General features: G+C 47.6%; 2 protein-coding genes across 13 annotated transcripts in view; one reads left to right on the top strand and one right to left on the bottom strand.

The window, feature by feature from the left end:
- Positions 1-683: 683 nt before the first annotated feature.
- Positions 684-12,268, bottom strand: part of Btk29A (tyrosine-protein kinase Btk29A) — a 157,149-nt gene continuing 145,564 nt past the window's right edge. For all 4 annotated transcript variants that reach the window (XM_033482796.2, XM_033482797.2, XM_033482798.2 and 1 more), the window contains 11 exons: positions 9,630-9,691; positions 8,990-9,073; positions 5,760-5,824; positions 3,948-4,013; positions 3,754-3,882; positions 3,484-3,677; positions 3,205-3,376; positions 2,959-3,127; positions 2,768-2,886; positions 2,423-2,675; positions 684-2,228 (listed from right to left, as the gene is read on the bottom strand). In XM_033482796.2, the coding sequence (XP_033338687.2) occupies positions 2,127-2,228; positions 2,423-2,675; positions 2,768-2,886; positions 2,959-3,127; positions 3,205-3,376; positions 3,484-3,677; positions 3,754-3,882; positions 3,948-4,013; positions 5,760-5,824; positions 8,990-9,073; positions 9,630-9,691 (1,415 nt within the window). In that variant the 3' untranslated portion in view covers positions 684-2,126. The remainder of the gene's footprint in view (positions 2,229-2,422; positions 2,676-2,767; positions 2,887-2,958; positions 3,128-3,204; positions 3,377-3,483; positions 3,678-3,753; positions 3,883-3,947; positions 4,014-5,759; positions 5,825-8,989; positions 9,074-9,629; positions 9,692-12,268) is intronic.
- LOC117227521 (uncharacterized) overlaps positions 2,119-12,268 on the top strand; it is a 68,815-nt gene continuing 58,665 nt past the window's right edge. For all 9 annotated transcript variants that reach the window (XR_013033379.1, XR_013033378.1, XR_013033380.1 and 6 more), the window contains exons 1-2: positions 2,119-2,253; positions 6,246-6,287. Coding sequence is in view for 3 of the 9 variants with exons in the window: in XM_076521794.1 (XP_076377909.1) it covers positions 2,205-2,253; positions 6,246-6,287 (91 nt within the window). In the remaining 6 variants the exon portion in view is untranslated. The remainder of the gene's footprint in view (positions 2,254-6,245; positions 6,288-12,268) is intronic.

The raw sequence follows: 12,268 nt of genomic DNA, 5'->3' as shown, positions 1-12,268 counted from the left end.
AATAATCAAAGTCTTATGTTTAAATTCTTACGTCGAAAGTAACATTCGAGTCACGTTGCATCAGTGGCGGTTTTAATTAACGTAATAATCAACGATATCTCGGAGGTTTGCGAGTGAATAAGTGGTAACAAGAATACTGACGCGTTTGCGAGGAAGCAGTTTCCATTTCTTTCCATACAAGTAAGTCCATAATACTTTTATCTCAATACGGATTGTCGCATTCTAATCTATTAATTGAAAATAGCGTTCAAATCAAAGGTTAGAGTTCAATTATTTGCCATTTTTAATACAATTTACTAGCTACACATTTCTAACTAATCTATTCCACCATATTGAATCGTAGTATCTTGAACTTTTTCCATAACTTTCAATCGGGCAAGTTTGACAAATTTAACACGTCAACTACCGCCCAGACAATCGTCAAGATATCACGGTAGACAACGCATTATAGTGTTGTTTACTAGATTAAAATGGGACAGCCTGTATCTTTCGACGACCGAGGGATCCAAACAAATGCTTGGCATTTTCCTGTGCGAAATGTCGAAGGAAACGGTTATTGAAGGTGTAGCAAATTTCGAGCGAGACTAGTGACGTCACAGTTTGAGCATTCCGTTAATTGTCGACGTGTACGCGTCGCTATCTGGGTTTTCTAGACCTATAAATAATTCCGCTGATTCCTCGTGTGTGTTTTTCTTCCTTTTTTTATTCTATTTTTATTAAATTGTCATAGTATATAATACAGAAGTGAAACATTCATTTATTAAATTCATTCGTTAAGCAGAAATAAAGTTTGTTCTCCGTTCGTAGAGTTACGTTATTGTGTTCCGTTAAAAAGTTGATAACAAAAAAGACCAGTATATGCTCCTACGGAAGAGTCACAACTTACTAGTTATATCCGTTCGAGGACACTCAATAAATACTACTGTTCTATTCGTAAATGCATCCATATCGTTGTATGGAATCGAGAGACTGAAAATCATACGGGATTTGGGAGCGGGGGAGGGTTATTTTTCGAGCGGGAAAATCGCAATAGTTTGAGAACAAAATTCCAGGTGGCGCGCACAGTCCCCATCCTGTCTATAAAAAGCCGTTTCAGGATCGCGCGATGGCGGGCGATAGAGGCTAGCGCTAAAAGAGGGAATATAAAAATGTCGACAGAGACATATAAATTATGTAAATGAAAACTTTTCGAAGTGGAAGAAAATGGTTCGGTATACGAAATGCGATTTGTTCGATTTCAGGCACGCCACCTGGTACGTCTAAGATCGTGTAAGGACGAGCGAGGACGTGGAAGGAAGAAGGGGATGAGGATGCGTGGCGTTGCAGGCTGAACAATTGTTGCATCAAGATCCTTCCGGCGTATAAGATTGCAATTAGAGCTAACAAGATACTCGGATACCCGTCGGATATCCGGGCAAGTAAAAATTACTCGGCTAGCCGAGTATTCTACAGGATATCCGTACGCATGAGATAGTCGAGAGGTCACTATACAATACGATACAAAACAATGTACATTTCCATTCAATTTTCACGCATTTATCAGATTTCTGTTTCTCGTTTCAGATGCGCCCTTTCCAGCCTGCAAAACCTCGACTATTTCATGCGTCGGGTAACTCGCGAGAGGTGCCCGTGTGTTCGGGTAATTCTTCATCACCCGGGTGTCTCGAGAAATGAACAGCTCTAGTTGCGTTTACACAGGTATGTTTCGATACATGCATACACACACACAGACGCACGCTTGAGAAAAAGAATTCTTATTTGCCTTTCGTGGCTCGTATCGCCTTGCAAATCTCAATCCACGGGTGTCCGTAGGAACTGCAAATGTCACAGACGTTCGACGAGCTTGAGGATGGTTGACTAGGTTGGTGGCCGGGTGTACTCGGTGAGGATGACCCTTCTTTCTTCAATTTACACGTGGACGAGGAGAGATGTAGAAAATCGACCGATGGCGGCAGGGAGGCTGGCGCGCGGCTCTTACGCGACGACGGCAGCGTCGACGAATTGTACGACGACGAGGAGTTCGAGGATGGTAGTATTGACGGCGACCGATCCAACGAGGGAGACTTGGTCGCCTGTATTGACCGGTTCGATGGCGACGACAGCCGCATACACCGTAGAAGGTTGAGTCAATCATTGAGCAGACCTTGAGATACGCTGATCAGCTGTTCCTTCAGCACGCGGAACGATGGTCGCACCTCGGGGCAATGGGCCCAGCATTTTCGCATCACCTGCAACCATCGTCGAGTCATCGTGGTAAGTTTAACACGATTTTTATTCAACGTACGATCGATATCCCCTTCTAGTACTATAGAGTGGGTGTAGAGTCAACGGTAACAATTCTATTAGGAACAATGGTGTTAGGTCCAGGATTTGAAATAACTCGTTGTTGAAAATGGTCTAGCGATTCTCAAAAAAGACAAACCTCGTAAACTTCCTTGAAGCAAGCCTTGGGTCTCTCCAAGATCACTCCTCGTTGAACTCTCTCGACGACCTCGGTGTTCTTTAGGCGTCCATAAGGCATCTTTCCACAAGTGAATACTTCCCACATGAGTACCCCGTATGCCCAAACGTCGGATTTTGAACTGAAGCGAGTGTAGTGCAAGACTTCCGGTGGTGCCCACTTGATTGGGAACTTGGTGCCGCCGCTACTGGTGTACTGATCGTCCAACACATACCTAGAATCAATCGATCAACAAGTTACAAATTTGGCACAATTACGCGTTCGTTATAGTCTGTCGAATGTTTGTCGATAGTTGCGAGCGTTTACCTTGCCAATCCAAAGTCTGCGACTTTCACTACATTTTCGGAGCCAACCAGACAGTTGCGTGCAGCAAGGTCTCTGTGAATGTAGTTGTGCCTCTCCAAATAAGCCATTCCTTTGCAAACCTGTGAACAGAATCGTGGTATCGGGCAAACTGTGAATGGTGCCCATTGCTAAAGTTCGAACGATCGGTTCACCTGTATGCACATGTCCAACAGAAGACCAACATTCGCTCCTAATGTTGCTTCATGGCGACGGAGGTAGTTGAGGAGAGATCCGTGTCGCATGTACTCGGTGACGATGTATATCGGCCTGTCTTTACTGCAAACACCGTACAGCTGGACCAAGTTCTGATGCTGAAGTTTTCTGGAAAAAAAAGAAACGCCGGATGTGTTCATCGATCGTCTTTTTCAGATGTTCGATCCTGGTTCGCTGCTACTCACGTCATCACTTTAGCTTCCTCGATGAAATCATCTTCGGACATGGTGCCCTCTTTCATCATCTTGACAGCAACGTCTATGGATCCGCGCCATTTCCCTCTGCGAACCACTCCGAACTGTCCGGATCCGAGCTCCTCCAGCAAATGCAGCTCTGCAGGATCGATCTCCCACTTATCTGTGCACGGAGTCGGGACAATTAGTAGTTTACCGATCTCAGGATAATTCTGTTAGTTAAATCTGATTCGTAAAGGCGCAAGCCGGTTGTAAGTTCCGGCTACGAACCATGACTAAGGCCAGCCGTAGGTGGTACAGGGCGGTCGCAAGGGCTGGTCTTCAATCTGCTGGCCAAACCTCCGCTATTGTGCTTGTGATAGTTCACTAAATCTGGTATAGAGCCGCAACAGTGTTTCTCGGACAAATAAAATTCTCCTCTGGTGTTCTGCTTGATGTGATAGTGCTTCACGTGAGGATGCGGGCTGCAAAGGAAACTCTCCGTTAATTGCTTTTTTTCACGCTGGGAATAGAATAGTTTCGGGTACAGGAGATACTCACACTTTAGTATAGAGGGAAAGCGTGTAGAGCCCTTTGGTAGAAGAATTGCGGACAACGAAGCATCCTTCCTTATCTTCCTGTTTGAGCAATGATTCCGCGCGTTGCCTGGACATGTCGCCCACGTACCATCTGCAATTCGAGAAGGACGCGAATCAGTGACGAACAGTTCGAAATCATTTCCGAATACTACGTACTCGTATTTCTGGAGACCCAGCAGCTCTTTCTCCTTCACATAGTTGCTGGGGATGTAACCAATGGATCTGAAAGACGACACCGAACGTTTGAATGTGTTACAACAAAGTATCAAGAAACGTGGATTTATCGTAGAACTCTGTCAAAGTTCACTCCGGCGGAAAGACGAGTGCAACAAGGAGTCATGGTTGGATAAGCAGAACGTGCTCGCCTACGATCAGATCAGCCGAATAAAATCCTGCTTACGAGGAGCGAAGGATCGTCCTCGGTTAACTCGGTCGAACGAGTGCAATTATCAGTTAAATCAGAGACAGGGAATAGAAGCAGGCAATTCGCGCTCGGACTTAATACTTTCGCGACCCTGTCGCGTGATCGAATTAGGGTCTCTTTTGGCCGAGACGCGCGGAATAAAGGCTTTCGCACTCGGGCAGTCGTCAAAGGGACGTCTCGCTTCCGATATGAATCGGTCAGCCTTCGTAGAAGCCCATCCTCATTGGGCTCGGATCGAGCGACTCGAGTTTTAACGAGACCCGGTTATAGATAAATAAAAATGTATTATCGGCAAGTCGCGTGCAGCACCGTGCGCCTCGAATCAGGTGTGATCGAGATACTTTCGGCGGAAAGACGTTTCGACTCGCAGTTATCAATTAGTCGGACTCCGTAGCAACCACGGGTATAGTTCCCGGGGCCCATCCCCGTTCCAGATCGAGTTGCTTAAGTTTTAATGAGAACCAATTAGCGAACGCGGCACTCGGCATTGTTAGAGGGGCGAACGTGTCGCCAATAACGAGCCAGCCACCGGTCGGTGTGTCGTCGGCTGGTCCCCTCTTATTCGAAATTTCGACACGCGAAAACGATCGGCTCGAATATTTCACGCACGTCCGCGCATCGATTAAGTGCATAGCAATACATCGGATCCCGTCCCAGTTCTCCTTGGCTCGAGACCGTTTCCTTGACACGAGCCGCGGTTTCCTTACGCTTACGGCGTCTGGTATAGCATGGTGTGCGATATGGCGTGTGCCCCGCCAAGGTCCTCCCATCGCGCGTCGGCCATTTCTGCTCGCTACCAACACGATTTTCCCACTCCCCGCTCGTCCCGCTTATAATCCGCTTTTGGGAATACTAAGCAGTCATTATTGGAATATGAAGCGACAGCGGACTAAGCCTTTAAAAGCGCTCGGGGACTTGATACCCCTTCGGATTGAAACGGAAACAATATCCAGTCTCCGCGGGGGTTGCATCTCGATGCTTACATAACTGATGGGGTTGCATTAATTCGGATTTCGACCGGGACGTGCCTGACTTCGTGGTTCTTTGTTTGCGCTCGGACGAGTCGGTGGACTGTGTTGGGACAGGCGATTCTTTCTAGAAGGGAGATCGGTTGTTGCGGGAGTCGTTGTTGGGCAGTCAGTCGACTTTTGCAGCGCGTAATATTTCGCGGCAGTTTGATGGGAGCGATGGCAAAGAGTGGGCGAACTGTTTGAAAACTTGCTTGAAATTGCTGTGCACAGAAATAGCAATGCGCGAGGGGGAAATAAAATCGAATAATTCTTCGTAGAAGAGCCGCGACGTTAATTAGAAAAGTTGAACGACCTTCAGCGTTCGCATTTGCTCGTGTAGTTTATTTCATTGTATTATGTAAAGCAAAAAAAGAGGGGCACGAGTAATTGCGTCAACGTGATTACTTCGTATTGTTTCCCCCGGTTCGTTGCGATTTTTATGCACGGCTGCGTTCTGCTCGCCTCCGTTGATCTCCCTGCACTATGCCACCATGCACCGTGCACCGTGTATACGTATTCGTTGATTTTACGCACCCGTGTTCGTCTTTGACTTTCCACCAGTGCTCCTGAGAATCGTCCAGCACCTCGTATTCAGCGCCCTGAAATAACACAAGTTAATTTACCTCTGACGAACCGTGTGTTCTCCCGGGGCGTTATAAAGGGGTCGGGCGTAAGCTCCGCGGCGGTCCCCGTAAAAGCTTTCCCACAGTTTATGGATTAGCACCGTAGACTTCGAACCCGCTGATTTTCCAGCAACGACGACCCCCACGCTTGCTTGCACGGGCAGATTTTTACAACGGAAAAACCAACATCGGCGAGCCTCGGATTCGTTTAGAATAATATTAACTTTCGGACAGAGCTCTGATCCCTTGACCCACCTTTTCAAAGGCTTCCTCTATTTTTCTTTTTTTTAATGTTTCGGCATCGATGTGCGTCCCAGGATGCCAGTTATTCGAGTAGAAATTTGCTCGTTCAGAATTCAATGATCCGATTCTTAAAAATCAAAATCTTTTGTTTCAGATAAGCGTGCAGACCGAAACCGGCCGACTCGCCAAGCCCTGGGTAAGTCCCAAGCTCAACAGTTATTTGCAATAATATTCCCATCGAATTACAATTTCGCAACGCGATCCTCTAATTAAACTATTTAATTTAATTACGCCGCCGTGGCCGGCATGTTTATCTTGTTTCGGACCGCTAATTCGTAGAGTTGATAATACCGAAAAGCTTGCGTGTACCGCTGTTTTATGCTAAATCGATTTCCGTAATTAACTGTATGATTTAGTCGCCGTTTAATCGCCGCCGCGAATGAAAACGTTGTGTCCGCCGACAAAACGGTAGAAAGAACGGTATTTCCACTTTGTCCGACTTGTTTGCCGCATTTCATGTACATATATTGCAACAGTGACACGCAGAACGTACAGACGATGTACAAATTATTTTGGAACGTGGTACAAGAATTTTTAGCGGTGTCCACGGAGCGCAAAGGGTTGAAGCAGCAAATTGCTTCGAAACATTTCCGACGCGTCGATCAGAATGTCTACGGTTATTACTTCATTTTCCCACCTGGGACAGCCCGTGCGCTCTAAATCACGCAGGGCTGTTCTTCAGGCCGGCGTTAAAGTACAGTCCTCCGTGAAATATAGAGGTTTCTTGGTAGGATATCGGGTAGACGAGTCGATCGTTTCACGGCGCAACGAGACAGCGGGGTTCGGAAGCTTTCAGCGATCCCCGACGAGCTTTCGAAACGCTTTTTACGGCCGGCCGGAGAAATCGAATAACGTTACATCAACCGGTGCGGCGACGGTAGCAACTATGACGGTAGCAAGGGTGCGGCGGGGGGGAGGAAACCGCGATTTTCGTCGTCCCTGTTAAACCGTATACCCCGGACCGGTTCTCCCAACGTCGCCCGTGTTTGTTCCCGGAGATTTTTATATTTCCCGTGTATCCCCGGCCGACCCAGTTTCCCGTCCTTTCTTTCTATCTCTTTTTGCTTTTTTCCCCCCCTCCTCTCCCTCCTCCTACGGTCCGTTTTTTTTCCTCTTCGCCGTTTCGTCTCTGTCCTATCGGGAGAACGGCGATGCGTCGTCGCGTCGGTGTATCATCGAGCTCGGATGAAATTGAGCGAAAACCCGAGAAACGTTTCCGCTGAAGAGGAGGAAACGGCTGTGTACACCGTCGGATTTCTTCGAGCCACGGGAGAAGCGTATCGCTCGGACTTCGACCGGCGAGAATATCGCGGACCGATCGATCCACTCGCGGATTTGTTCGCGGAAATCCCGGTCAGAATGCTCGCGTGCCGACTGTACGCGCGATACCAAATTGCTTTTTAGCACTTTTCTCTGCTAGACCACTCCTCTCGTATATGCTGAATTTTATTTATACATCAAATTCACGAATCATCCGATTTCAAGGGAAACCTAGCGATTTTATCGCTTCGATCGGGGTTTCTGATTTTTCAAACATTCCAGTGGACATCGTACGATGTTTGGGCGAATCCAGCGCGTTCGGTTCTCCAGCGTTGGAAAGGGTTCGTTAGGATAACGATTAGGATAATTAGGATAATGCATCGGCAAAGAATATGTTCGAGATTAAAACTCGCGGCCGGAACCGATCGCTTTCGAAAAGCGATCGCCACCGATCGGTTCATGAATAAATCTTCGGGACTAGAAATTTTCCGGTGCCGCGGGATAACGCTGCAGATTCGGCTCGATTCGCTCGTTGGAATCGATGCTTGGTTCCGCGGGTGCATACGCGTACGGTGGCGTGCGTAAAAGCTTGAAAACGTCGCGCGGTTGATTTAACGGTTGATAAAGCGGCGGCCGCGCCGTAAATGGCAATGTTCAAGTGTTAATGGGATCCGGAAATGGTTTCTCCGCGTATTAGAGGATAACCGGATCCACGAAATTCCGACGATGCTCCACCCTGCGAGGCTCGCCGATAATGGGATCGACGCGGAACATTATCGGGTCCGTTATCCGGCCGCATGAATCAGCCGTGCGAGTCGTCGATCATCGACGCGATTATAATTTTAATCGCGTTCGAAACTTGACGAGCCGCCCACCGCTTCCTTCGACGTTACTCGATCAGCAACTCCCGCTTAAATTCGTTACGGTTTTCGGTGACGCCGACGAGCGCGCGCTCCAAAATGTTCCACGACTCGCGCGGTGTTTACGAGAACTTTTTTAATCAAGGAATACTAGGCGCGACTTTTCGAGGAATAGAATTTCTTCGAATTACGCACGGGTACGCGCAAGTAGCGGAATCGATGAAAGTAACGGAAATTTTCTTCCGATTCCTCTTTTTTTTCTTCGTCGTATTCGTCGCATGAACGACACTGCTCGATGGTATCCCTAATCGCGTCGAATGAAAGATAACGCGAAGGAATAATATCGAGCGATATCCACAGAGATCTTGGATTTTCGATTCGAGCCGATCTCGATGTCGCTGCCGCGCCGAATTCAATCGAGTGGGAGGCGTCGATGGGAAAAACGGATATCGATTCCGGTTTACTTTCATACGATCGAGATTCTCCCGTTTTCGAACGCGAAGTATTACTGCAATTCCATCTCCTCCGGCGATGCAATTAAAGCCGCATTTTATCGCGGAACTATGTTGTGCATCCGCCGTCCGAATCGCATACGGAACACCCTCGTGTTCCCGGTTCCCCGTTCCCCGTTCCCCGCGATCGATCCACACGGACCCCCATGCGAGTTAACCGACCGATTATTAATGGGCTCGACCCCTCGGATTCAATTAGTACTTACCTTTTCGAGAGAAAGATCGCCCCCCTCGATCGCTCGAAAAGGGTACAGAGCCACCACCACCTTCGTTCTCATCATTATTTTGTCCTGAAACACCGTGTTCAACAATTACCATCGTTAACATTTCTACGCGGACTTTGACGCGGTTATGGGAGAGAAAAAGGGGCGTAAAAACTATCGTAAATTTCAAGCGAGAACATTGTTTTATGTATGCGGAGCTTCATAATATTTTTAACGGATTAAACGAATCTCTCTCGCTCCCGCCGGTCGGAGTCTCTGCAAAAAGCTACGAACGAAAGCTGCACACGGGGAAACTTTAACGAGATAACATTTTTCCGCCAGTTTCCGCGCGCGGCTCTCGATTTCAAATCTCCAGCCGATGCGAGAGAGTGTGTTACGCTCGTGCTCTTCCCACAGGTGTGCTTCTAAAACTCTAATTATTATTTGCTCGCCGCGAAAGATTACGGCAACTCGGCGAATATATTAGTCGATTAGTTCTCCTTCGAAGTTAAATTCTTTTTCCTTTGTTAAAAACCTAGCGAACAAATATTTCCCGAAGGATCGTGGTATTATTCCCGGAGAGAGAGAGAGAGAGAGAAAGAGAGAGAGAGAGAGAGAGAGAGAGAGAATATCGTTGTTTTACCTTTGTTTTAGAAGACGGAGTTCCTGGCGTGCCCCCCGGCATTATGGGAGTCGAGGGGGTTCCTGGAAAAATAAAAAGAAATCATGAAAGCCTTCGTTAAGTTGGATTAGAAGTCCCGGCCTTATTAATTATAATCGCGCTTTTTATTCGAGCTCCGGCATCGAAGCTCGCCGTTAAGCCGCCGTAACGTTTATTTATCGCGTACACGGTGCACGGGCACACGCGATCCCATCGCACTCGGTTACTATTTATTTATTCCGATTTTTTTATTTACAGCGAACTAAAAACGCGCGCGCGTTGCACGCTCGTAACTTTACGTCGGTCACCTTTGTAACGCTAGTTTCAGTTATATTTCAGCGTATTTATTTCTCTCTGCCGTTCATTTTGGCACCGTGAAAGCGGAAAGGGGAGAAGGACTTTCTTTTTTTTTAGCCGGCTCGACATGTTTCGCAGCCGCGATGAATATTTCCCGCTTTTAATTTAAAATCCGCGATTCCGTAGGTGGTTTACTAAAATAAATTCGACAGGCTGTCCGTGAATAACTTTGTAAGTCGGCGTGCTTTCGAAGCGAGCGCGTCCGTGAAAACGACCAGGGAGATAAAAAAAAAGCTCCAAGGAAGAGCACGAAATAAAGAAAGAAATAAAGACCGAAAGAAAGACAGCACACGGCCGGGCACCGGTTACGCGTTGATTTTTTCGTAGAATTAAACGGCAGCGCCGCGCTCTTCTCCGTCGTCGTGTCTGCGAAACACCAAAGGGTTATCAGAATTTTCGCTGAAAAGAAACGGCCTCTTATATATATATATATATATATATATTTTTTTTCTCCTCCATCGCGATAATTATTGAATACGCCGGCGAGCCGAAGAAGAAAGTTCGCCTTCGAGGAAAAAGCCTCGTAACTTCTATTTTAACGAGCTTACGCTTCCCACAATGTTTTAATGAATACTAACGAACCCCGGCAATTTTTGCGCGAAATTGAATCCGCGGCCGCGGCGACAAGGCTTTTTAAGACGAAGTCCATTGGTCGTGTTCGCGACGAAGCGGGCTCCGGCAGAGTGTTTCTAATTTGAAAAATTACGGAGCCGTTGCAAAGGAAACAGACTCGGATGAAATTCCCCTTCAATTTCGACTCTCCGAGCCGGCACTCGTGATTTCAACCTTTACCCGAGCATCCCTTAAGGATCGGGACAATGGAAGAGCGAGCGAAGGGGAGGACGTTTCCGATCGTCGCAGTCGATCGCGATGATTTTTACGATAGTCGGCGCACGCGGCCGAAAAGATCTCGGGTTTTAACGAACAGAATTATCGACACCGTACCGATCAAGTTCGAAACAGTGGTCCGGTCAGGAATTAAAGCCGACTTTGTCAGCGAGCGGTACCAATTAACCGTCACCGCCATTCAACGGCCCGTAATTAAACAAGGATTAAAAGTAATCGTTCCGTTTGCCTCGCGAGCTCGGACCGCAGTCTTGGGAGGAGAAATAAAGTAAAGGAACAATGAATTAATTTGTGGACCGTCGGAAGCTCTCCGGTCGAACGTTTTCTTGTTCTTTTTCTTGGCACTTGCGCAACCGCAACGAGCAAGGAGGATCTCGCTCGACACGGAAGAGAACCGCAGGAATGGCGTAACGATAATACAATATTTGATTTACTCGAAATTTTTCAATCTTCCACGTCGTCCAGCTTTTCTCTGCCGGCCGCGAACGAAGCGTGACAAATCGACCAGCAACAAAAAGATCGTACATCAATTTCTGTTAACTCGATCCAAAGGGGAGACTTTAATCTCGAAATCCGCGGTGGTTCGGGACGCCTATCGAATCGTTTCCGTGTTCGTAGGCGAATTCGAGCTTCGGACATTTTTAATCGATACCGACGACATCGTCGTCTTTCGCTCTTCGCTTTGCCGTCTGCTTTTCAGAGCGGAAGCTTCCACGAAAATAGGACAGTTTAGGGTAGACCGGTTCTACCGTTTAAAGCGAGCCGAAGTAGAACGTTCTTTCGGAGACCGTTCTTGCAAAGAATCGATCTTAAAATTCGAACGCACATGCTCGAACGTTTCCTTTAGAAACGCATTTTCGTTAAGCGGAGGATACTCGGGGGTTTATCTATTAATCAACCCGGCGCATTGTTCTCGTTCCCATATTCACGGTGCGCTCGGCAGTGTTCTCCGGCTCGCAAAAATCGCGGAACCGAAGCGCGACTATTTATCAAGCGAATATTTTGCTATCCGCTAGAGAGAACGATTTACCTTGACGTCGGCGGTATCCCGATCCCGAACCCGACGAATGCATCCCCCCGAACCCGACGAATGCATCGCGACGAACGCTGTGCGAATATTCTCCGGCGACTGCGCTCGAGTATCCCTTAGACGGGCAGCACTCCGCGTATCGTTTTCATTTCTTGTCAAGTACGCCGCGACAATGGAGATTTTAAAGCGAGACTGCCTGCCGCGCGGGGATCGAGCTTTATCGGGGATTATGTGCCTCGAAACGTTCGTTTTCCTCCGTTCCTCCCCCTGCACCCTTCCGCGGACGAGTCAGCGGGGACAGTGAAAAATTCCTTAATTTTCGGATCGCGGAGCGGCTTTCGTCGAACAGAGAATTTTCGGGATTTTTCTCGCGTCGGCGATTCTTCCT

This window comes from Megalopta genalis, chromosome 5, assembly GCF_051020955.1.
Source record: "Megalopta genalis isolate 19385.01 chromosome 5, iyMegGena1_principal, whole genome shotgun sequence".
In the NCBI taxonomy this organism is placed as follows: domain Eukaryota; kingdom Metazoa; phylum Arthropoda; class Insecta; order Hymenoptera; family Halictidae; genus Megalopta; species Megalopta genalis.
The sequence above is the reverse complement of the archived record's forward strand: the minus strand, read 5'-3'. Positions and strand labels throughout refer to the sequence as shown.